Here is a 26,936-nt window from a genome sequence, read left to right as displayed (position 1 = left end):
CAAAGACCCACAGTGCTCCCTGCTGGTGAAGGACAGAACAGCAGCCAAACTTCAGCATGTGCGCGCCTGCAGCTTTAACCTCACGTGAGCTGCATGACTTTAAAACCTCCAACAACATGGGAGTCTCCCTCATCAACCTCCTGGCCACGACAAGGGCACCAGTTTTTCCTCCAAGATTTGGTCTGAATCATGGATGAGAGACACTTAAAGTAATCATGAGACAGAGGAGACAGAGAAAGATAGAGAGAGAGATGGAGAGAAACCTGCATGGCCAGTGGGCAACTTCAATAAAAAGACTATCTGACTTTTCAGAAGCTATAATAATCAAGATCCTCCCACCGAGGTTGTTTGTCTGAGGGGGACACGGTCGGCTATGGAGGAGGAAATTCAGAGCGGTAATTAATACTCCTAAGTGACTGCTGCTGGATGGAAGGCAGGGACGGGGTTTGTTGTTACTGTGAGCTGGTACTGTGACTCCCAGCATGTCCCACAGCTTTGTGGGTTGGCATGTACACAGAGGAGGAGGAAATGGAGAAAGTGCCTTTATTACTCGTTTGTTTGTCTGCAGGGCCCTTTTCTGATCTGGTCTCAAACGCCCTCCATCCACACACACACACCCAGAGAGACACACCGCGCAGCCTTCCAATGCTAATCTCGTGTCACAAATGTTAAGAGAAAGACACGAAATGCCACAAAAATGTCATCACTCTACCCCTGTCACTGGTTCATCCAGCCCTTCCCCTCCACCCTTGTAAACATATTCGAACATGCACTCATTTGCATGTGCGCGTGTGTCTGTGTGTGATGGAGTGTGGGACCAGCTTGTTGTTTGTAGCCTTTGGGTGCCCGCTCTGCGTGGAGCAGCAGGGTGGTTCCTATAATCCCATCACCGTTGTCGTCATGAAGGACCAAAGGCCACGCCTGGAGGTGCGACATTTCTGGCATCCTCTGACTCTCCTTCACTAAAAGAGCCAGCAGCTCCTGAGCCAAGCGGCACACTGTGCAGAATACCGCAAGTCATACACCGACTGACAGCGACTTACTGTATAGTGGGTCTGGCTTGGAAGTGAATAAAAGAATGTATGTCTTTGAGACGATATTTAGATTTTAAAGCCGAATATTTTCAAACCCCTTTTAATCGGTTTATTCAGTTATTTTTATTACCCGCCTGATCTGAACACATATGTGGTATTAAAAACACACAGATTCTTTGAGGTTTCTTCTTCTAATAGGAGAAAACAAGAAATTTAAAGAACATTTACAAAAACTTTTTAGGTATTCAATTATATTAGCTTTACTATAAATAATAATTATGATGAAAAAATATATATACCATCATTTTCCTCTTTGGAAGAGAGGATCTTGATTTTAAAGAAAACAAAACAATTCTAACTATTTTTCACAAAATTCTGCCACTTTTATTTTTTCCCTTTGGACAAGAAAAAAAAAATTCATAAATAAAACCTGACAGGAGCCGTGGATACAGGCAGCATGCTGACTCCCATGCATCTGTCTGTCTTCATCTCACAGCTCCTCAACCTTCTCCCAAACTGTCACCCAGCCGCCTGGCGCCTGTCCCCATGTTCATTCTACGGTGGGGATCCGACCTAGCACCAATATGCAATTTCACCAATCTGTGCTGACAGCATTCACGTCCACTATTCGCAACCAATTCCCCGCCCCACACCCCCACCTCCTTCTTCTTCTTCTTCCGCAAGCATCTGTGTGGTTAAAATACAGTCAAAGAGCTTTCACAGGTCATGAAAGGTAACAGAGGAGACAGGCAGGGGCCTGTAGGCCCCGCATCCAGCTAGACAAATCAGCATAACAGCATATTGTAAACTAAAGACTACGCAGATGGGGGGCGGGATACATGTACTAGGACTGAGGCTGCGTTTATGGCTATGCCAGGCTCAAGAAGCCCCACGGCACTATCTCTGACCTCCCCACCCCCACCCCCCACCCCCATAGGTTTCCTTACTAATGTGACCCCAGATTGTGTATCACAATCGGCAGGAGAAAACTCCCACAGGCTACAGTTAGTCCTAAGCACTAGGGATCGCTGTCCTCAGCCCGCCTGAGTACAGACAGAATGTGGCAGCTTCGAGGCATTTAGTTAAAGGAGATGCACTTTAATGCTGCAGGCATGCATTTATGGAAGCCCTACTAGGGTGAAAGCGCATGATGTGCTGGAGCCTATAAACAAACAGGGAAAAAAAAAAACCACAAAAAAACCCAAAACAAAACTGAAAGGTTAGAGAATTAGGCTTACCTCGTTTCACGGCATCTAATCATTTGTGATAGTCTGCGTACTCATTCTTATAATTAATTTGTTTTCTGGGACAGCTTTTTCTCAGCAAATTGGGTTTAAAAATATCATCTGTTCTTCTATATTAAGCGTACGCAGCGAAAAGGAACATTGTGGATGCGCTGGATGTGCGAGGCAATAAACATCAGTGAAAGTAGTTCACGTGAAGCACGGCTGCTGTTGCATGAGAATCAAAAAGGCCGTTGATATTAAAATACTGAAATTGGTATGTTAGACTACGGTGTGAACTCCTCTCAGTACGAGCTTGACATCCACTCCTGATCTCTCTATGAATTTGATTCCTTTATGTGCTTTTGCTTAAAAGAAAGTTTAGCTCCATGAATTTGGGCGCTGCGTTCACTGTCTCCTTTGATTAAGAAGTTGATTCTTTCGCCCTGTCCTCCCTGTGGCTCTCTTTTATTATTGCACAGAAAACCACTGGTCGACTGTATCCCCACTTTGACGTGTCATTTATTGATGATTTTTATATTTTTTCTTGCCTGCATATCTTTTAATGACTGCATTCAATGAATAGGAAGTAAAGCAAACGGATACTCAGTCACTGCCACTAAATGTAGTCCCAGACAAAAGCGGACAGCACTGGCTTCAGTTCAAAATGGCAGCCTTTACTGCATTATCATTAAAGTGGATCAAATCCAGAGGAACAAAAAAAGATGATTTTGATTTGTATTGCTAGTCGCTGATGCAACCTTACGTCTTGTCATGGAGGTGAGTTGTTGCAGTGAGGATGTGCTCGAAAAGAAAAGTTTGCAGTGTGGCACCTCAGCACGGCTGTCACTCTCACTAAACACACGAGTACGTACTCAGACACACACACACACACATAAACCTGCACAGTACATAGTTAGTAAGCCTAGTTTTGACTGACATGCGACATTTCATTATGGGTAAATCATATGTGCGCAGTATATATCCAAAAAGACACGCCACACACGATGTCACATCCAGGACACACTGCAGAGGCAGACGGACAGGACAGGAAAACTTTGCTGCAGGACTTCAGACTGGAACTCCAGACCTCCCTCTGTCATTCTGATTCTATTTGACCACAAAGCCTCACAAGAAAAGCTTTAGTGATAAGATGCACGCAACTAAGAATGGACAGAAGGATCATTTTTGATTAGTCCAGCCTACATTGATGGGAGCTGGGATACACAAATATTGTGCTTTTATTGAACTCAAACTACACTGAACAGCCACACACTCATCTCTTTACAAAGAAATCCACTTATAAATATTCAAAATCTAATAGTAAGGTACCAGCTTTCTGGCTTCAGCATGTACTCTGTTTGTAGTCTGAGTGGTTATTGATCATCAGACTAATAGTTTGGATTAGCTGTTTTTAATCTGTATTATCAATAGACTGGCTCAGAAAGCAATAAGTCTTAGACTCAATATCAGTTATCCAAATATTCAGATACACCAAAACATTTTTCACCTAGCACAGACTTATGAGTCATTCAAACGTAAAAAAACCACACCTAACCCTAAAGATGAACCAGTGTTTTGTCTACACATAACAGACAGCCTATCAAAGAACCAATTTTACATTGTATCTTCATTGGCAGCAGCCTGTCAGAAAAACACATTGTTTGTTTCAGTTTCTTTAGTTGAATCTATGAAAACTACCAAAGATAACACAGTTTGACAGACATAAAACTACTTTATCAGCAATAACCGAATTTCCCAGAGGAACCCACCCGAGGGATTAATAAAGTTTTATCTTATCTTATCTTATCTTATCTTATAAGGTGATAAAAAAAGGTGAAAGAGCTGTTAGCTGAAAACGTCTTTCTCAGCATGGTGTGCACTGTGTCCTTAAATAGTTTGGGGAAACTGGATAAAAGAAAAACGGTCAGGCCTTAAAACTCTCTACAGCAGATAAACAGTATCTGACAGTCATGTCCTTAAGAAACAGGGAAAAATCCAGACATAGGGTCTGAGCATCTGGACCATCAGCTGATACGTCTACTGTTCACTGAAACCTCATCAGCCTCCTGGAGGAGGCCAGGACAGAGGGACAGCAGTGAGTGTCTGCAGCCATCTGTAAAACATGGTGGAGGCCGTGTCATGGTCAGTGTTGGGGTAAGTAATGTATTACACGTCACTCATTACTTTTCTTAAAAGTAATGCAGTATGTTACTTAAATAAAGGATGAAAAAACGTTTCTTTCTAACTGCACTGCACAGAGATAACTGAAGAACCCTTTGTAAGGAAAGTAACAACATAACTGTAACTGTAATCAAATTACTTAATTTAGTACAGTAGCAAATTACATTACTTTGTTATTGAACTATGTAATGTGATTACAGTAGTGCATTACTTTGTAACACGCTACAATGTTACACCCAATATTGGACATGCACCCATCGATATATTCAAAAAAATGAAGGATGATTCAAGACTTTTGCACAATACTGCGGGTTGCCTTGTGATGCCATAATAGCTCTGGTCTGATGGGGCTAAGACACAAGACCTCTGGGTGTGTACTACTGTGCTTGGCAGTAAAACGCTGGCATTCCTTTAGATCCTGTGGGTTGCAGGGTGGGGTCTCTGCAAATCAGGCTTGTTTCATCCCATCCCATGAACGCTTGATTGGTATAGAATCTGGGGAGCTCAGAGGCCAGGCCAGTGCCAGGTTCACTGAGCTGATTTTTTTGCCATTTTTGCAGTCTGGAAGATGCACTCTCCTCCACCCATGGCAGCAACATTTATTTGGGTGTAAACGTGTGAAAGTCATAAAAACAAAATACCTGAACTCAGTGAATTTCATGCAACACCTTGCATTGTAACCTGCATCCACAGGTTGATCTAAAAAACATCTGCAATAAATCTATGATCAAATTAATATATATGTAAGAGTGAGTTTCATTGTTTCCTGAAATAAAAAATTATGTAATCTATTTGGAGATTATTGTTATTATTATTATTATTATTATTGTTGTTATTGTTATTATCATTATAGTTCCTTACAAAGTAATTTTATAACAATTTTATATAATAGCCCTTACTAAATAAAACATAAAGGTATCTGTATTTTAATCGGTTAAGTTGGGCGAAGCTCTGATGCAATACAATGAAAGGATTCGTATGCCAAGTTTTCTTTGGTTAAATCTTCAGTCAGTCAAGCGTGAGTGGGCGGGAATTGCGACTTTAAGCCAATCGCATCATTCGGACACTACCCTGCCCGTCCGACAGTCACAAACATGGCGTTGCGGGAGCTATCTTCGCTGGAGAAATACCTTGGACAAAAAAAGGCGAATAAGTACAGTACGCAGGGGGATAAAAAGGTGATATAACGGTTCATTACTGTGTCATTTACTGTAGGTGATACAATTGCCATTTTAATTGAAAGGCGCCCTCCGAGCTGTTGTAACCGGGACACCTAGCTATAGCAGGGGAGTGCTAACACGCCATGCATGTGTGTTGGAAATAAAGCTGTGCTTATAGTGTGTCTATATCGGGCTGTTCGTCTGTTGTCAGCTAAGTTTCTCCATTACCCCAGCATTTCCACGCAGAGAGATGTGTTTGCCAGCGGTCTTGTTGGGAAAAGTCAGCATAGTGGATAGCATAAAGCTATAATAGACGTAGCCCCATGCTTTGTCTATAGCCGTCCATTGAAACTAAGCGAGGGGAGGAGTTAGCTGTCAGTACCATGGGATGGACAGAGCAAGTGAACTCTAGTAGTGTATATAGAACTATATTTAAAATAATATAAATTTAATTTGTAGTACTAATAATAGTAAATTATTGTTATTAATTTTATGCAATTTATTTTCATTCAGGGGAAAATAAACATATTTGCGAAACGGAAAATTGCGAAAAATGATAGCTATTGATAATAATGTCTTATAAAGTATGAACAAATTAGAGTTTCCAAAATGAAGCCCTTAAAAGTGTCATTTTATATTATTGGAGTTATCATCGAATCATCATCACTCATTCATACACATTTTGCGTCCTCCTAAAAACCTTAAACCGTTTTTGTTGTATTTTTAAACAGTCTTTTTTTTTTTTTTCAACATTAATTACTTTATCTTTTTATTCATATTTATGACCGGACGTATGTTTGTTTTTAAATGCAGCTACTGGATATTTGAATTTATCTATCTATATGTCAGTAAATTAAACAACAGTAAATAATGTTTTTGTAGAGGTGGGGGTAGCAATCTGCTCCCTGTGCACATGACTGCATTGGCTTAACCGCAGATGTGTGTGTGTCCATATATATGTATATAATGTATATATACATATAAAACCTTTCAAAATGTGGCTGAGTTTCTTCATGTTGATCTTCATCCCAGAGAGAATGGATGACCAGATTTTTTTAAAGGATGCTGTAGTGAAAGGTTAATAAGGAAAAGTTGTGAAAGTATTTTTTTTCCCCACCCATATTAAACTCTTTCTTCTGGATATCAACCTAACTGTCCATCATAATTTCACTAATCAGTATTTTCCAAATTACACATTGATAATCGGCGTGCATATGAGATCCAGACAGTCTAATAAAATAAATGCATTTATTAGGGACGTTTTGCCATCACTGGAAATGAAGCGTGTTATTTAGAAAGACAGTGCTGGCTTCTGATGCATTGAAATGATTGTTTGTAACTACCCCTCACTGTCACTCCTCGCCCTCCAGGTACCTGTGCTACAGAATAATAATGGTCCTCCGCTGGTGGGGTTGGTGACCATCGCCTGTCACCTGGCGAAAGAGGCCAAGCGCCCAGAGCTGCTGGGTGACACCGCAGAGAGCAGAGCGGTGGTGCAGCAGTGGCTCGAGTACAGAGTGACCAAACTCGACAGTTGCACAAAGGAAGACATCAAGACCGTCCTAAAGGTAAAAGAGCTGATTTTCAAGGAAATCTTTGAAATCCTTTCCTTTTCATCGAAACAGCATTTCTAGACTTAAATGCATACGTACTTAAAATGATCCCAGATTTTAATCCTGATGTTTCCAAGCATGCTTAGAAGTCTTATTTTTTTCTTTGTGCTAAAATCAGTGTTAAAATTGTTCTCTTTCTTTGAGAGTTTCTTTGACAGTTTCTTCCACATTGACCTCCTGTGACCACCAGTTGGGTCAATGTGTGTGTCTCTTTGCCTTATTAAGGCGCGAGCGACAGGAATACGGGCTGATGTATGGCCCTTCAGTGACATGGCCCCACGCGACAGAGCAAAATACTCTAATGTGCCTGACGCCAGTCAGCGTGAAACGGATCGTCAGCCGCTGGTCGGCTGGATGCCGCGCGCCTCTTGGCACCGTCCTGTCAGCGTGAAGTGTCTGTGCATTTGTGTGTGTGTGTATGTGCGCACTTCTCAGCGTGACACGCTGTTGTGGCATGGCTGAGAAGTCATGCTGTGCGGCAGCATGTTATCTGGACAGGCCTCTTAAATATTTTAATGGTGCCACTTACAGACGGAAGTCGCCCTGAGCAGCTCAGCACTGGTGCCCGGTGGCCCCCTGTCCTGTCCTGCTGCTTGAGCCGCGTCCTTAACGCTCTCCTTTTAAGCACACCAGTCATCTCCCATTAAATTATGCTCAGATAAAAGTGTCATCTGGAGGAGTTTTTAAACTTTCTCACCCCAGGATGCAAATAAGACATTTTAGCTTCGCAAGCTGAGACTTGTTTCCGAAGTAAACATCTTGTCACTCGTGTAATATGTTGATAAACAAGCCAGTTTGGGTTGGCCCTGAACCCAGAAGACAAGCTGAGTGTTGGTGAAAGTCTGTCACTCCACTTTCAACAAATCAGGCCAGTATTGAAAACTTCCTGCTGCCACTCAATTTGACTATTATCTTTTGTTTCAGCATGCAAATGCTGTAGTATACAAATGATTGCATCTGCTAAGTACTTTGTCTTCAGTGAGTGGAGAGCACGATCATTCAGTTTTTGACAAAACTGTAAACTCAGTGTAAACAAAGAAATAATTTTCACTTATTCTGTTTTTTTGATTCCTGTTTAATGTTTTCAGGTGTTACAATTGAAAGTAAAAAGCCTCTCACACAGTGTCAGCCAGGACAGGCTTCAACCTCCCTCTATATCCTAGGCTGAATAGGAAGATAAGAAAATGGATGGATGGAGTACTGAGCAGTGTACTGACGGCTATGGTTGCCTGAAGGCCAAATGAAAGTGGTATAAACTCGAGAGATCACTGTGTCTGAGTCCAAGAATGGCAGCAACAATAAAAAATAGCATCTGGAGCATCAAGTTTGTACAGAAATAATAAAGAAAAGGTGTGATTCATTAGTGCACCTGTATCTCCTTTTCTTAGTTATTCATCAGCTCGAGTTGACTGTTCTGTAGGATTTTTATCTGAATGCAACAACAGCACTGATGCACAGTTAGCAGGTAGCAAAGAACCCAGGTTTGAGCTCCATGTGCTGGGTGCAGGGCAGCAGGAGAGCTGCCTCTCCTCTGATGCTCGACTAGGCTTCAGCCTGATGGCTGTAGGCTACAGAAAAGCAAGGATCTGACTGTGGAAGGGGAGGAAGTCTGCAGTCTTCATGCCTTGTTTGGCATCACCCACACTTCCCGCACAATAACTCCATTTGCCCCCAAGATGCTCTGTGTGTGTTTGGAGTTTTCCCTCGCCTTCGCACAATGTACAAGTGCTAAAGATGGTCCCTTCCCCAGGGACCAGCACTTCCATGCACGACTTTGCTTGCACAGACACAGACTGAGGAGTGCACGACGTGCCGCCCAAGTTTAAGAGGGCTTCATTAGATTTGCAAGCGAGAGTTGTAGTCATTTGGTTGAGAAGTAAACAAATAGCCCGTTTTGTACAGCATCTGTGCTAAGTCGCCAGTCATGGGGAGAGATGACATTCCCCCTCAGGTTACATATTATTCCTATCCACATAGCAGCACACAGACACGCACGCAAGCCATGAACCAGACTCGTGTACCTCACGCACCCACAGATATATAGGTTAATGAACCTGCTGATGTGCCCCCTTTAAGTCTATAACGTCCATCAAGACAGTAACATTTCGTAGTCCCAGCATCTCTTTTTTTAGGGATGCTTCATTAGTGATTCATATAATGTGTCCATCTGTCACATTAAGACATTTGTGTTTGCATTGAAATACTTACCATAATGCATAAATTATCATAAGAAATGACCTGATTTGTATAGCGTGCTTTATGCTTTTGAAATTTCCTCTTTCAGGACCTCAATCTCTACCTGCAAGACAAGGTCTATCTGGCCGGAAACCAGTTCACCTTAGCTGATGTTTTTATGTACTATGGAATCCATCCAGTCATAGTAAGTTACCTGTTTGAAGCTCCCTTATGTGCCGACTTCACTCGTAAGCCTCAATGTTTCTACACATTTATCAACTTAATGTATTCTGGGGTGTTCACATTAACTTTGAATCTTTAAAATGTGCTTCTAGGAAACACTTTGTAACAACCAAACCTTTTTGAAAAACCTAAAGACAAGTTTCTAAGTTATTTGTCTAATTACATTCTTACAATCATTTACCAAGGATTCATCTATCCACCCCATCTTTTACACTTTTCTCTCCTTATCAACAATCACTTCGGTCAAACCTCAACTTTAATAAGCAATTTGTCATCTTGCATAACGTACAATTAGACCAGTCACATGGCCAAAGGGCACCGAGGACAAGCTGGCAATAAACACACGGATTATAAACAGATTCCCACTTCTCCTCAGTCAGATAAAGCGATGTGGCATAAAGTGATGTCTTTACCCTCAGACCAGGGACAAGTAAGTTTGCTACGCCTTACAGGATAAAAAAAAAAAACAAGCGGGTTCAGAAATGGGAAAGGCAGAATGAGACAGAGGCGGGGGGAGATCACATGTTCAGAGATGTCAGTTTTTGTGGCAAAGATGGAAGGCCCCCACCTCCTCCCACTCCACGCCACCAGGCAGAGGGGCGTCACTTTGGTTTGCAGTCAGTGTGGTTTTTAACCTCGGGGACAGAAGGTCAGCTAGTGCGACCCTTAACCACAGCCTGCGCTGATGTTCAATTCATGGGAAACTACTTTACACAAACATTAAACCTGACTGATGCTGGAATGGTTGTAGGCTGGATCGTTGTCCGTTTTGAGGAATTTCCATATTCCGCTTAATTATGTGATTAAAAAAAAAAAAACACGCTTAATAATGTTTTTCAAGGCCATTTTAGTGCTTCAAACATTTCCAGTTGTCCACCTGCATTATGCTGCAACTAAAAGAAAACCAGTGTAAAATTGGTTACCATGTGATTATCATCATGTGAAATCTGCTGAACTTTGTAACTGGTTTGTTTCAGGCTTTGATATCTGCTCAGTTGTGACAACAGAGACAAATACATGTTTTATATCACATATAAGTGCCATATTAATAAGAGCGCATCATCAAAAGTGCATAAAAAAGGCAGCCGTCACGAAGCTGTTCTTTAAGTGTAATTATTTTTAGATAAGAACATTTGAACCAACCTAAACCAGTGCATCAACACTTCTCGCATGTGATCTCATGAATGTACGCATTGCTTACCTGTAGGCTCTCTTTAGCGTTTTGTTTTCCTCATAAGAGTTTCACTAAAACTGGATTCCTTTTTTCCTTCTTCATTTAATGGGATTTCTAAATAGTGTAGAAGAAAGTATCCAGGTTTTCACCAAAATGAGAGTAAATTCTACTGATTGTATTCATCCTTATTTAACCAGGAAGTCAAACTCGTGTTTAAGAATCAATTTTGCGAGTGTATTTGAGACCCAGATAGGCAGCATTAACATGTTTTTGATAACAGGATAAAACTGAGAGGGAAACGCACTGCTTTATACTTGTAATGGTTCATATTTGATTGTTTTTGTAGGAAACTCATGAATGTTAAACCATCTTTGACTGTGTTAAATAGATTTTCTGATGTCAGTTTAACTCGCCTTCACGATGCGGTTAAACGCTTTACCTCCAATGATCTTCTCTTTCCCAGGTTGACTTGGCCATCCAGGACAGGGAGCAGTATGTGAATGTTACCCGCTGGTTCGACCACATCCAGCGCTACCCTGGTGTCCGGCACCACCTCCCTCCAGTAGCTGTGCTCAGGAACAGAATTTACACCAGCAGACACCACTGAGACCTGACCACCACCCTCCGCCTATCCAGTCTCACTCATCACTATCCTGCCGCAGATCTGGACAACTCGTGTGCTTACCAAGACTGCGTCACATCACAATCATAACTTCCATACTGTAACACTGATATTCTGCGTTTCAGATTCTTATTCTCGCCTAGATGTTTTTGTTTTAGTCGCAAACCTGTACTCTTATCTTTGGTTATGTAGGATAGGCGAAGAACACAAAGTTTTTCTATGTTAGGTACTATAAAGGGAATAACTGCTACTACAAATGTAATTCAGTTCAATCATTCTTTCACACAAGGTCACTGTTTTTAATAAATATATTGCCTGATAGAGTAGGCTTTTTGTTTTAATGAAGCGTTAGGAAGGAAGGAAGTGAAGGAAAGAAGGGTGTCTGTCACTGTAACCCTTTGGTGACTCAGTAATGCTAACACTATGAGAAGTCTGGCACCTTAATGCTTACTCAGTGATGATGGCAGCGATGATTTGAGGCCGTTTTTTTTGTTTTTGACTTTGGAAAGTCTTGTGTGGCTTTGTGGGTTGCAGTAAAATGCTGCTAGCTTGGCTGGAAGGTGTTTCTATTTATGAATGATTATTTGTTTAATCTGAGCCTTGAACTCAAACATGTGATAAGTATTACAGTTTCAAAGAAGGTTTAAGATGTTACTTAACTGGAAGCACGTTATGTCCTTAGGGAAACGCTGCTTCCTCTGTGCAGCCTCACAGTCTGTCCCATTTCTAGGATGTTCCAGGTTCCATATCGTGACCCCACAGACTTGTGGGTATTGCCATCGTCTCCTTGTATCTGATGCTATTTTGTTAGGATTTCGTTTTTCCGTGTGCATTTAGTGGACGGTTTAGTTTCTGTGTGTGTGCTTGTGTTTTTGTTCTTTTCCTGATTACATCCCCGCTCCGTGTTCCACTTCCTCACCACCAGCTGTGTGGGCAGCAGTGAGCAGTTGAGCGTCAGCCCCAGAGTCAGAGATCAGAGTGAGGCTCCAATCAGTCCCACTACCACCACTGTTGATGCTGCAGGCCAGAGAGAGGGCAGCGGGCTCACCAGCTGCCACACAGATCCAGCCAGCCAAGGCCAGAACCCAGGCCCCTGGGCGACAGTCAGCCACTGTGTGTCATTTCAACCCTCACGCTCCCATGGGGCTACTGAAGAGAGAAGGACGAAGGGAGGCAGAGAGTGAGCGAGGGAGGAAAGGAGAGAGGGCCACGCAGAGAAGAAGAGCACCCAGAGGCAGAGGGATCTTTTTGTGACATGTGAACAATAATCAGTGCCTCCAAAAGCTTCACTGCTGCTGACTGGCTGTTTGCTATTAGCACCATTAACAGGCCAAATCATGGCAGTGTTGGTCTAACCTGTGTATTAGCATCATGAAGCTACGATAAAAGCAGAATGAGGTAGGGTTAGAGGAGTAACGCCATAAAATCATCCTTTACTTAAACCTTACAGCTCTTACATGGTGGGACTGACAACTTTATGTAATACTGTTTTTAGATGTTGACATTTCAGCCATGTTTTTTTGTTGTTTTAAATCCCTTCCCGCCAGCATGTCTTGCATATCGTCCATTGCTTAAACCTCAGCGGTTTGTTATCCGGTGTAATCATGACGCTCATCCTGTGCCAATAAATCAAAGGGATCAGCAGCTCATGACCCCTGATTTCTTACAGAGTGTGCATATTCTTCATGAATTTGTTTTGCACAGCCAGAATACAGAGCTATTGTTCAGCAGGGTTCTGTAAGACTGCACGCTGTGTGTTTGTGGCAAGTGTTATAAAAGTAGATGTGAAGGATATAAACAGCTTGCAGTCATCTGAGTGAGCCTTGTGACTAGCTGGAGCATTTTTATGGTGTTCTCTACCATTAAAGAAGCCCTTGTCCTCCCGGTTATGTTAACATTAGATCGGAATGCAGTTTTGAACGCGTAGCATCTGACAGGCCTGGTAACTTCTGAGGTGTTAAAAAAAAAGTTATGCCCTCTTAACTTGCAGCTGGTCAAATCTAAAATTATGTGTGTGATGTTTCCATAGTTACAAACGTGGCAACAGTAAAATACTTTTATTATAAAAATAAAAACCTTTCAGTCACAGAGTTCGCATTTGAAATTTTTGTTTATTTAAATGCAGAATTCAGGGAGTGATGAGTGAACGCCCCTGTGGAGCTTACAGGTGCGAGAAGCAGTTTAGTTTGAAACAGAAACCGACAGCTGGCAAACAACCCACTGCAGTTAATAAGGTGAATAAACAGCTTTGTTTACATAGTAATATATGAATCAAATTGACCCAAAAAAAGGCAGAAAATAAACCAATAAAAGTGACAAGCAAATGTTTCTGCACACGAAAGAGATGATCAAACATCACAGCTGAAAATTAAAATAACGTAATGAAATAAAAAGTGTTTTCATCTTATGTGTTAATGCTGTGAGGTTAATATCCAGGTGATTCACATACAACCCAGTTTGATCTTAAGTGGGTCAGAGCAGTGAGACTTTCCTTCCTGTCGTTCTCAAGTAGTTGAACTGTACGTTTAATCCCTGAGATTTCTCGACACCAACAATAGTACGTCTCAGTTTTTCTACATGATACAGAGCATTGTCAAAAATAAAAAAAGACTAAATTTACAGAAAAAATTCTGTCCACTTATTGTCAAGACTGTCCTGTAATTATAGAGCCAAAAGTTTTTTATAATTCACAAACAATGTATAATTCGTCTTATTTTAGTTATTTATGTTACTGTGGACAGACTATAAAAAATAACGATTTCTCTTTTAGATTGTGAAAAACATGAAACATTTATGTCATTAATCTGTTTATCTCCTATTTAATTACTTTGGTTTAGTATGACTGGCCATGGGGGGAAGTCGTTATCAGCAGGACAAGTTTTAAAATTTTATAAAGTTACAGTTAAAATTCCTAAATTTATGTCCTCCATATTTTCCAAAAATGTCCAGTTGGCCAGATTGAAATCTGGCAGTGCCAATTCTGCCCCCCTGGCCTTATGTTTGACACCCAGCCACCTTATTGTCACACAGATCTGTGACAATAAGGTGGCTATCTATCGTTTAAAAACAGCATGGGATGGTTTTTAGTTTCCTGGGGGGGTGGAGTGTTTTTTCTTAATCTATCCCAAGATATTTTTTGAAGCACGATGCTGACGAGTCAGTCATTTTTAAACTGTCTCTCTCGTCCTCGCTCTTTGCTCAAGCGGTCAGCCGAATCTCAAAACGCCGTTGTGGTAAGGCCTCACAGTTAGGCTCCTCGCTGATCAAACCTGAGTGCAGGCAGAGTGAGGGGGCCACAGCAGGTACACAGGACAGAGGCACCAATTAGGGACGACCTTCATGATGACTTCTGAATGCGAGGGAAGCAACTCTCTGCAGGGGTGACCCTCCACTGTGGCCCCAGATTGACAAGCTCAACAGCTTTCTACTATACCAACTGTCCCCCGCCTCTCCTGCAGCTTAATAATAGTGAAATACAATTTGCTTCCTTGTGAGGGACCAGTCAAAGGTCAATAATGTAAGGTGCTCATCAGAATATAGAGATGATTTATGAGCTGTGATAGGGAATGGCCCTGTTACCACCTTCTTTCTTTCTAAAGTCAAGCATAAAAAGACAGCTTTAAAAAAGTAAAAAGAAAAACTTAAAAAATATAATATTTTGATTGGGTTGATAGGAAACACGATTAGTTTGTTTGTTTTTATCTAAGATCATTATTTCTGCAGTGGTCCTGACTCCACAAAAGTCACAATGTGCAAGGAAATGAAACACAAACTCTTTTTGGCCTTGCTGTGGCTCTGTTGTGTTCCCTGCATCTGACATCATAAGCTCATGGCATGGATGCAACTAACATTTCACTAAAAGCTTGCAAGATGGTTTTGTGCAGGTATCTCAGAAGGTCTAAGACTCTCCACTGTTTGACATCAACATCTGTTGCCCCCCAATATTTTCAGTATTCTTCTATTGAAAACTTTGAAATAAGCTTGACTGCATTTGAGTTACCAAGCTGATGACCGTCCATCCTCTCCAGCCTCCAGAAGCTGCAGAATTACATCATTCACTGTATTGACTTTGTGATGAGGGGAGAGAGTCAAGCGTTTAGGTTTTACCTGTATCACCTCCTGCCTCATCTCCCCAACACCTTTGTCAGCTCAACTTTACTAACCATATTAGATGGACAGCCCCCCCCCCCACACACACACACACACACACCACAGTCCACCTACGCAACAGCAAACAGCCACCCTTCATTAATTCTTATTAACAAAATCAGAGTGAGGGAACGGGATCGGCCACGACATCTGCTAAGAACAGGGCCCCGCCATCTCTCGCTGACTGATTCACTGGAACAATCAACACTGCGTGGTGGTGAGGGGAGCGTTAGCGCGTCGTAAGCTCTTTTGACAGGATTTATCGACCACGCTTCATCGTGCTCTTACACGCTGTGACAGTTGTACCATGCGCCTATAAAGATGGCATCTGATTGTCTACTGCAATTACATGAGTGCAGGAGCAAGGATGCAAGGATGAAGGACACAAAGGCACGGGAAGGGGGGCATGTGTTTTTCGCAGCATGCTCTTCAATGAACTTAGACATGAAGGAGAGAAATGTGTCTTTGCCTTTGAAGGTGTGGGGATGTGTGTGCTCACGCCGGGGATTCACATACATGCCGCTGTCGAGAAAACCCACCAGTCACTACTTACCATCTGCAGTACAGAGAGACACATGTAAATATGCTTATACTTAATCATCTATGTGCTGTTCTTATGATTTGTTTGATTTTATATGATCAACACTACACTAATATTATTATCTGGCTATTGTTCAATGCATAACTTAGAAACAGATAAAAGATGTTGTTTGTTTGGAGCCAGAAGTTATCTTTAATGGATAAAAAGGTTAATCAACATCAATTAACAAGCTGCATTGATAAGCTGTGCAGTTAAAAGACAAAGACACACTTACATCAGTTATGTAATAATAAAAACAACATAATTTCACTTCTTAAAAAGCAAATTAACATTAACATCTTGGATGATTTGTACGACACAGCAAGCCATAATATTTGCTAAATAAGCACCAACAACATATAATGACTTAAAGTAGTGGATGAGGCCTAGCTGACACTAATGGACACCTGCCTGTGTTGGGACACCTGTCAGTCAGTGTGGCCACACCCCTAACTCCAGCATCCACGTGGACAGGTTATTAAAAAATATATGCTGAGAGTTATGAAGGGAGAAACTATCCATAGGGCCCAAAATCATATTTGTAGCAGGCTGCAAATATGATTTTGAATGCTGTAAAGTTGAGCCGGTCTGAAGCTGCACCTTCAAGAACTGCAGTTTTTACCACGTCTGCATTGTGTTTTTTCTCTCTGGAGGTTGCTTTATATGTTGCTGGAGTGTTTGTGACTTCGTTTCCATTTCAGCTGGATACTGAATATACTGAATGTAAACTTTTGGTGTCCTATTTACTTTGCATTCAAAGAATGGAGTTAAATGAATGTATACTGCAAATTAGCTGGCAGCTTGTTGTCAGGTTTGCTGTTCAGCTCAATGCATAAAGTCTTCCCTTAACTGATGGAAATGATTGCCGTAGATTAGAAATACTTTGATCAGGTGACTTCTATTCTTCCGCTGGTCCTATGGACACATGCCTATGTTGATCTCATGTTATTACCATCTGAGGAATTGGTGATATTTTACCACCAGGTGTGTCTATCACAAAATAATATTCATCCCAGTTTAAACTCTTTGTGTTCTCTCTCTTTTTTCTATTTCTGGTAAGTCAGAGCCTAACCTTGGATTACATAAGGATCCCAGGTGTGCAGTTAGACCAGAGTTTTACGAGATGCAACCACTCAGCTCATCAATCAGAGAAATGGGTGGTTGATTCGGCACGTAGGTGCTAAACTACATGTGCGTGACCCGGGGCAAGGAGATTGCACAAGACTGCACCTTGAGTCTTTCTCTCACACACAGATGACTCTTCTTGAATTAACCGCCTCGATCGTTCCTCACCCTTTCCGCTGATCTGCCTCAGCTGCAGAGTCTTTGTATTTTTTCCATCCTAGGTACATGCATGCATGCGTGTGTGTGTGGTCATGCACCCGGTCCTGGGGTTATAGTTCTTGCTTGGGGGTTAAAAAAAAAAGCAAAGGGGAGAGTCGACCCATTTGCCTAATGTTGTGAAACATATAAAAAATTATAAAAAAGATTTACCCTCTCACTTATAGGGTCACATGGTTACGGTCGATGCAAGGACTTCTCTTTTGCCATTGTGCGGCCTTGTCGCACTACTCTTCCCTTTATTCAAATGTTCCACAAATTAGCCATACATTTATCCCCTCCTCCTGATCCAGCCAACCCACAGGTCATGCCACTTAACTTCAGCCAGCCCCCCTGCTGTAATAAGTTCTGATAGGAAGCCTCCAGGGAAGTTGACTTCTCACTGAGAAGTGATACTAAAAGTAATTGCAGCTGAAACCCTGTGACAGCGGAGTGTGCTTTGAAAAAAGGGGGGGAAATTGAGAGTGCAGCACAGAGAGGGTGGCAAATGAAATGAGCACAGGGGATGGCAGAGAGGGGAGAGTCGGGACAGAGACCACTGCCCTCAGCCAATTCCTGTAATTTGACCTCCATGGGGGGGGGGGGGGGGGGGGGGGACAGCAACAGTTTCCTCATTTGCATATTTCTTCAACTCATCTGCATACATCACCGTCTTTTTTTATTACAGCCGTTTGGTTTTAATTTGAAATGACTAATTTATTTAAAACCTAGAATTAATGCAGAGTACATTCTCTTTGTAATGCATCTCATTTCCCTAATAATTAACACAAAAAACAATTCATTGAGCATAAACAAGGTTCCATCTTTGAATATGGGCGGCTACCTTAATGACCCCCTCAGTTTATTGTTCTTGTGTGAAAACCAGCTAGTTATTTTTAATAGGACGCGGCTGTGGTGCCTGGTGGTTACGGCTGACACGGAGGAACACTGCGAGAAGCAAACTACTACATACTTTCACAATTATAAGAAAAGATTTTAGTCCAAACACCGACGGTTCCATCTGCAGACAATTTAAAACTGCACCAAAGTTCCCGTAATTTCAATGTAAACTCTCCATCGAGAATCACCGGTTACCCCGTGGGCAGGGATTAATTCGAGAAGAAAAAGATTTTCTCTTAAACACGCTGTGAGCTCCTCTGTTTCCATTTTAGAGATTAATCTAATCACCATTATTTGCCAAACTTCTTCCCCAGCTTTGCGCCTCCGCTTCTTCAGCTCTGCTCTTTGCATCGTTTTCATAAACAAGATTCACCCGTGTTATTTAACTATAATTCTATATTAATGCGGAAAGCAAAGAAAAGTAGGTTTCCCTTTTTTATTTTCATTGGAAAAAAACAAACAAAATGAGAACAGAACAAATGGGGACATCATGAACCTGCCTTGATAGAAAAATAAAAATCCAGATGGGCAGATGATTAAGTATACTGAAAATGTTAAATGCCAGCAGCCTTAAGCAATATCTGTTTGGCACACACGAGATAAAACCTCTGTGGCTGATAATTGAGTCAAAGTAGAAGTAGGAAACACTACACTTCCTTAAAATGAGCACTTGAGTTAATCCTTATATAATTTATAATGTGCCCACAACAGCTCCCCACCTCCACCCCTGCAGGTCCCACACCTGAAGTGGATAAGTAGCTATGAAGATATGAGTGTTCATTTACCCAAGACTTTTATGGCCTTGAAAAAAAACACTGTCCATTCTTCGTGAGGACTGTATTGTAGTATGAATTTGTGCAGAAGTTTTAAAGGTTTTGTGTGGGTGAAGTTCTTGTGTTTTAGTTGCTGCATTGCTTTTGTAAAAGCGTGTAAAAGCTGGAAAAAGAAGATAGCAAGGTAGCACAATCCCTCACTTGCAATACAGTGTAATGCGTGTTTTTTCTGCGTGTGCGTGCTTAACCTCGCTGACACAGAGAAAGTAATTTCTTAGACTACACTCACCTTACTCTGCAAAATTACCTGAAACCTACTTGTAGTAGCGGCCGGTAATAAACCAGTCCTCATGAAGAACAGTGCTCTTTAATGAATTCAGCACAGACTAACATCGAAGAGGTAGCAGTTACACACATCAGTTATCAGCTAGCCATCTAACTGTATTCTATCTCTCAACCTTTACCGACTCCGCTTTACTCTTATTTTGCGACACCACCCTCTAGTGGTGCAATATGATATAAACATTACAGAACACATCTCCTCTCTTTATAAAAAGAGTTCACCAAATAGCGTAGTACAGAAATAAAGTAATTCACTGTTTAGCAAACCAAACATACACAGGTGAACTTAAATGTCGCAATAGTTATAACATCAGAATACTACAACTAGAAAAGCTAAATAAGCCTGAAATTGTAAAATGAAAAGAAATTATTCCAGTTTTTCCATTACAATTTTTTCTTAGTGCATTGGTGGCAGGAAATCAGTTCTTCTTAAACCCAAAATAGAACAAGTAATGACATTTCTCTAATGTCCTTTTTCAAGCAACCTATTATGGTACAATATAGTCTTTGTGCCAACGAGGCTTGTACTTGATGCGTGGCAGTCTTCTGGCAGTAGGTGAGCCAGTCTGGGTGTGGTGCAACCTAGCAGTGTCAGCGTTCTTTTCAGTCACAGGGCGACAGCGTGCTAGATGAGTGGCATTCCAAATCTTTCCATCACTCAGCAAGAAGGCATTCGAGCCTTTGGCTTTTGTTACTGTTACAGGAGGGGTAAATCTGGGATGTCCTTTAGGGACATGGTGGGGTTTCCTTATCCTCACACTCTCTCCTGGTAGAAAAGAAGGTTTCCGTGCGTGACGCCTACCATCAGTGTAACGTTGCATTTTCAACTGATATTTCTGAACTGAGTGACGTGCAACGTCATCCAGTGGAGACACAGCAGGAGGCAAAGGGAGGACATCCAGTTTAGTACGCATCTTCCTGCCATACAGGAGTTCATAGGGAGAGAGGGAAGTAGTTGCATGCGGTGTTGCATGGTAAACTTGAAGCCAATCCAGCACAGTCGCCTTCCATGGTTTTGACTGCTGGATTGCTGTCTGGATACAGGTGCGGAGGGCACGATGAAACCGTTCGATTGCTCCGTTTGCAGCTGGGTAGTAGACAGATGTTCTGCTGTGGGAGATGCCTCTATTCTGGAGGAATGAGGTGAACATTACAGAGGTGAACTGTGTACCATTGTCAGTTACGATGTTCTCTGGGTTGCCATGACGACTAAAGACAGATGAGAGGAACTGAATGACATCATCAGTAGTAGCAGAAGGTGAAAAGGCAAGCTCAGGCCATTTGGAGTAGTAGTCAGTCAATGTTATGACATATCTACAAGCAGGTATTGCAGTATCAAAAGGCCCAACAATGTCAAGACCAAGTTTTTTCCACGGTCCATCAGGCAGTGGGACGGGTTGGAGAGGAGCAGGATTAGTATGTGCAGTTTTGTCATTGGACTGGCAGAGGAGGCATGAGGTTATGGCAGACTGAACTTGTGAGTCCATTTTTGGCCACCAGTAGAGATCTCGTAGTCTTTGTTTTGTGCGCACAATCCCTTGGTGACTTTCATGTGCCAGTGCAATGAGTTTAGGTCTCACTGAAAGTGGTGCAATGAGCCTTGAGCCTCTGAGAACATAATCACTTAGGGTTGAGAGTTCATTACGGATTTTGTAGTAAGGTGCAAGCGTGACATCAAGTGCTTTGATTGAGGCAGGCCAGCCGCTTTGTATTTGTGAACGCAAAGCAACCAGTTCAGGGCAAGTTGAACAGGCAGAGTCAAAGTCCGCAACTGGAAGAGAGGACATGGCAGCAGAAACTTGGGCTACCATTTCATGATCTGCATCCGATGTAGGATGGGAAGAAACAGGCAGGGGCAGGCGAGAGAGACAGTCAGCTGTATAGTTCTGAGAACCTGGGCGGTAAATAACATCATAGTCAAAACACAGGAGGCGGGCAGACCAGCGGGCGATGCGCATGCCAGCCCTATTAATCCCTTTGGTGCTCAGCAGTGTTGTCAGAGCTTGGTGGTCTGTCCGCAGAGTAAAACGTCGGCCCCACAAATATGTTCTCCATTTCTCTGCAGCCCACACACAAGCATAAGCTTCTTTTTCAACAGTTGAGTACTTTTGTTCTGTTGCAGACAGTGTGCGGGAAGCAAACGCCACAGGTTTTTCTGTGCCATCAGGTTGCACTTGAGCAAATACAGCACCAAGCCCATAGTCACTTGCATATCAAAAATCCTTGAAAGAGTAGTTGTCAAACAGCTAACAGATCATCTGCAGAGGAATGGTTTATTTGAAGAGTTTCAGTCAGGTTTCAGAGCTCATCACAGCACAGAAACAGCTTTAGTGAAGGTTACAAATGATCTTCTTATGGCCTCTGACAGTGGACTCATCTCTGTGCTTGTCCTGCTAGACCTCAGTGCAGCGTTCGATACTGTTGACCATAATATCCTATTAGAGCGATTAGAACATGCTGTAGGTATTACAGGTACTGCACTGCAGTGGTTTGTATCATATCTATCTAATAGACTCCAATTTGTGCATGTAAATGGAGAGTCCTCTTCACACACTGAGGTTAATTATGGAGTTCCACAGGGTTCAGTGCTAGGACCAATTCTGTTTACATTATACATGCTTCCCTTAGGCAGCATCATTAGAAGACATAGCATACATTTTCACTGCTATGCAGATGACACCCAGCTCTATCTGTCCATGAAGCCAGATAACACACACCAATTAGTTAAACTGCAGGAATGTCTTAAAGACATAAAGACCTGGATGGCCGCTAACTTTCTGCTTCTTAATTCAGATAAAACTGAGGTTATTGTACTCGGCCCTGAAAATCTTAGAAATATGGTATCTAACCAGATTCATACTCTGGATGGCATTACCTTGGCCTCCAGTAACGCTGTGAGGAACCTTGGAGTCATTTTTGACCAGGACATGTCCTTCAACGCACATATTAAACAAATATGTAAGACTGCTTTCTTCCATTTGCGCAACATCTCTAAAATTAGAAATATCCTGTCTCAGAGTGACGCTGAAAAACTAGTTCATGCATTTATTACTTCCAGGCTGGACTACTGTAATTCATTATTATCAGGATGTCCAAAAAACTCACTGAAAAGCCTTCAGCTAATCCAAAATGCTGCAGCAAGAGTACTGACAGGGACTAGAAGGAGAGAGCATATTTCTCCTGTTTTGGCTTCCCTTCATTGGCTTCCTGTTAAGTCCAGAATTGAATTCAAAATCCTGCTCCTCACATACAAGGTCTTAAATAATCAGGCCCCATCTTATCTTAATGACCTTGTAGTACCATATCACCCTATTAGAGCACTTCGCTCTCGCTCTGCAGGCCTACTTGTTGTTCCTAGAGTATTTAAAAGTAGAATGGGAGGCAGAGCCTTCAGTTTTCAGGCCCCTCTTCTGTGGAACCAGCTTCCAGTTTGGATTCGGGAGACAGACACTATCTCTACTTTTAAGATTAGGCTTAAAACTTTCCTTTTTGCTAAAGCATATAGTTAGGGCTGGACCAGGTGACCCTGAATCCTCCCTTAGTTATGCTGCAATAGACGTAGGCTGCCGGGGGATTCCCATGATGCATTGAGTTTTTCCTTTCCAGTCACCTTTCTCACTCACTATGTATTAATAGACCTCTCTGCATTGAATCATATCTGTTATTAACCTCTGTCTCTCTTCCACAGCATGTCTTTTATCCTGTCTTCCTTCTCTCACCCCAACCGGTCGCAGCAGATGGCCGCCCCTCCCTGAGCCTGGTTCTGCCGGAGGTTTCTTCCTGTTAAAAGGGAGTTTTTCCTTCCCACTGTCGCCAAAGTGCTTGCTCATAGGGGGTCATATGATTGTTGGGTTTTTCTCTGTATCTATGAAGCGCCTTGAGGCGACTTTTGTTGTGATTTGGCGCTATATAAATAAAATTGAATTGAATTGAATTGAATCAGTAGAGATCACAACACGCAAGGCAGGGTCAAACAGTGCCAGTGCAGGACTATTCACCAGGAGCTTTTTTACTTCTTCAAAGCTCGCTTGTGCATCTGAAGTCCATGTGAAGGTGTTCTTGTCGTTAGCACAGGCACGCATAGGGGCTACAACAGTTGCAAAGTTTGACAAGAACTTGGAGTACCATGACACCAAGCCCAGGAAGGATCTAAGAGCAACAGCATCAGATGGGGGAGGGGCTCTCAAAACAGCATCAATATGCTCCTCATCAGGAAGAATGCCATCAGCAGTGACAACATGACCTAGGAAGCGTAGCGATGTCTTCCTAAAATGGCATTTGTTTTCGTTAAGCACAAGTCCAGCATCTTTGAGCTTCTGCAGGACAGTGCTAAGGTTTTGGTCATTCTCAACTGCACTTTTACTGTAGACAATAAGGTCATCCAGGTAGTTTTGGACACCTGGGAGGTCTTTAAGGATTTCAGCCATCATTTTCTGAAAAGCTGAGGGGGCAGAGGCCAGTCCATAAGGTACTCTGCAGAATCTGAAGAGTCCATCATGTGTAATGAATGCTGTCAAATCTCTGCTATCTTCATGCAGGGGCAGCTGGTAGTATGCATTTGCAAGATCAATTGTAGAAAACATTTTTGCACCCTGTAAGCTGGCAAACAATTCATCTACATGTGGTAAGGGGTAGCAATCAGTGATCACAGCTTTGTTTGGTTCACGGAGGTCTGCACACAGCCTTATTCCACCAGTTTTCCGTCCTGTCACAACAATTGGGGATACCCATGGTGATGCATCAATCCGTTCAATGACACCAGCTTTGAGTAAACGATCCAGTTCTGCTGAAACTGAAGCCCTCACAGCAAACGGGAGACGTCGCAGCTTCTGACGCACAGGTTTGACTGTTGGGTCAACTTTCACTTTATGCACAAAGGCACGCACACAGCCAATATCTGGGGCAGCAGGGATGCAAGAAGCAGGTGATGGATTTGTAGACATCACAGAAGCAGTAGGATCAGTACATGGAGGTAGAACAGTATTGCCTGCAATGCTGACATTCAGCGCTTCCATCAGATCTCTTCCAAGAAGAGGAGTTCCTTTCCTTACAACAAAGAACACAGCTGAGGCAGATGCATTTCCTCTGCTCACTGTGACTTGCAGGCAGCCTAACACAGGGATTGTTTTCTTTGTGTATGTAACTAGTTGAAGGTCAGGTGGTTTTAGTGGCGTACCACTGAAGTGCTCTTCGTAGATGTGGTTAGGCAGGATAGAAACTGCAGAACCTGTGTCCACAATCAGTTCAATGTCCTTAGCTGATGAGGTAGGTGTGCTCACATTTATGCTGCATTGCAATCCTTTTGATGCATGAGAAGGATCTGTTAAGTAAAGGACTGTGAGTTTTGGTAAATGGACTTCCCGTACATCTCTTGTCTTGGATGAGCAGCAGACACGAGCAAAATGTCCAATTTTATGACACAGTTTACAAGTAGCTTTGGCAGCAGGACACTGACGAAAGTTGGCTAAATGACTCTTTGAACCACATCTAAAACAGTTCTTAGATGTTTTTGTTGCATGAGATGGCTTTGCAGGGTGAGCATTGTATTTATGTTTCCTCTGCATGGAGTGCGAGTGAGACTGCACAGCTTGGACTGGAGTACTGCTGTCTGCAGCTATGGATTTAGCTTGTTGAACTGCAGATTCCATTTGTGTTGCCAGTGTAACAGCTTTATCTAGTGTCAAATCAGGTTCCAGCAAGAGTCTTTCTCTTATGCTGGGGCTAGACACATGTTCCACTAGCTGATCACGGATCATTTCTTCTGTCCTGTCATCAAACTCACATTTAGAAGCAAGGTCACGCAAGCTAGCCACATACTGGATAACCGTCTCATGTGAAGCTTGTGTTCGCTGTCTGAAAGCATGTCTTTCCACAACAACATTTACCTTGGGTGAAAAGTATTGTTCTAGGGCAGTAACAGCAGAGGCGAAAGTGTCACCTGTATTTGGCAGTGAGTAGAAAATCCTTTGTCCCTCAGTTCCTAAGCAGTGAAGTAAAGGGCAAGGCAAAAACATCGGCGGCGGATGGACGTTTGCAGCCATGATGACTCAGCAAAAAAACTCAAAGCAGAAAAAAAACACGCAGGGGTTACTCGTCGCCAAAATGTAGTAGCGGCCGGTAATAAACCAGTCCTCATGAAGAACAGTGCTCTTTAATGAATTAAGCACAGACTAACATCGAAGAGGTAGCAGTTACACACATCAGTTATCAGCTAGCCATCTAACTGTATTCTATCTCTCAACCTTTACCGACTCCACTTTACTCTTATTTTGCGACACCACCCTCTAGTGGTGCAATATGATATAAACATTACAGAACACAACACTACTGTCTCATAATTACAACCTATCAGTCTAAACCTGACACTACAGTTCCACATACCAACACAAATCGTACAACCTACCTTTTAGTTTTTAGGTATGAACAAAAATACCGACAACACAAAGCAAAGTTGAAAAGTAGCATAAAGAGACTCCAACGTGTTCACCACCACAGTAGAAACGGATAGAAATGGAGGCTGCAGCGTGACTGCTCATCTCTTTTTTTGTTCCCTGTTGAAGTTCGGGGTCTGGCTGCTGGGCTGGGGTCAGCATTCACTCAGTTTTAACGTCATTCTGGGTTCTTGGCTAGTCTTGTGTTAGCGTGCAGAAGAGCTAAAGTTCTTTTAGCAAGCGTTAGCTAGCAACTTAGCACTGTACCCTCTTCTCACGCGCAGCTCCAAAATACACACAAGGTGGCATCTGTCGCAATGCTACGAGGAACTATTAGGGCTAAATTAAGAAAAAAAATACAGAATTAAGTGAAAAGTTGTCGTATATCCCCCATCATGATGTGTTGTGTAGATGAGTTAGTCAAATCGTACCTCAGAATGATTACCTTTTTAGCGCACACAGTATAGTGATATACGTCATTATGAGCAGAATGACAGATCAGACAGCCAACAGTGCTTTAATTAATTTAGCATAATTACAGACCAGAGACACACAGCCCGGCTAACTCCTGCATGTGCGTTTGTGAGTTTGTGGCTTCACCGCTGACTGGTTTTCTACTGGACTAAGGGCATGAAGCTGCAATCTGGCAGAGCACGTCCCCAGCCAACACTGACTCACTCAGTCTGCTCAGATGACTGCCTTCTCCGTGCCTCGCTCTCATGAACAACAACACAGTTCAGAGATACGTGCACATGATACAGAACAGAGAAGCGAGGCGGTGTTATTACAGTCGTTTAGAGACAGAGATCAGAGAACGACTGAGACGTGCAAGGTGGGAAAGGACAATGAGGATAGAATACTTGCCCGTCAGTGAACCTGAATGATTTTGATTTTGATAAGTCTTCTTATGGAGACATAAGAAGATGTGCAATCAGTGAGAAGAAAGCTTTGTGAAGGGTCTCTATTTTCTTTTTGACTGTCTGAGTATTTGCTGCAGTTCTCTCATTCTCGAA

The 26,936-nt window shown here is 42.4% G+C and overlaps 1 protein-coding gene across 1 annotated transcript; it reads left to right on the top strand.

Moving 5' to 3' along the window:
- Positions 1-5,493: 5,493 nt before the first annotated feature.
- On the top strand, positions 5,494-13,072 carry eef1e1 (eukaryotic translation elongation factor 1 epsilon 1). Its single transcript, XM_084939028.1, has 4 exons — positions 5,494-5,619; positions 6,972-7,169; positions 9,499-9,594; positions 11,270-13,072. The coding sequence occupies exons 1-4, from the start codon at positions 5,536-5,538 to the stop codon at positions 11,411-11,413; spliced, it is 522 nt and encodes a 173-aa protein (XP_084795154.1). The 5' UTR covers positions 5,494-5,535; the 3' UTR covers positions 11,414-13,072.
- Positions 13,073-26,936: the final 13,864 nt, after the last annotated feature.

Source organism: Perissodus microlepis, chromosome 9 (genome assembly GCF_051167445.1).
Source record: "Perissodus microlepis isolate ML-2025 ecotype Zambia chromosome 9, ASM5116744v1, whole genome shotgun sequence".
Classification (NCBI taxonomy): domain Eukaryota; kingdom Metazoa; phylum Chordata; class Actinopteri; order Cichliformes; family Cichlidae; genus Perissodus; species Perissodus microlepis.
The sequence above is the reverse complement of the archived record's forward strand: the minus strand, read 5'-3'. Positions and strand labels throughout refer to the sequence as shown.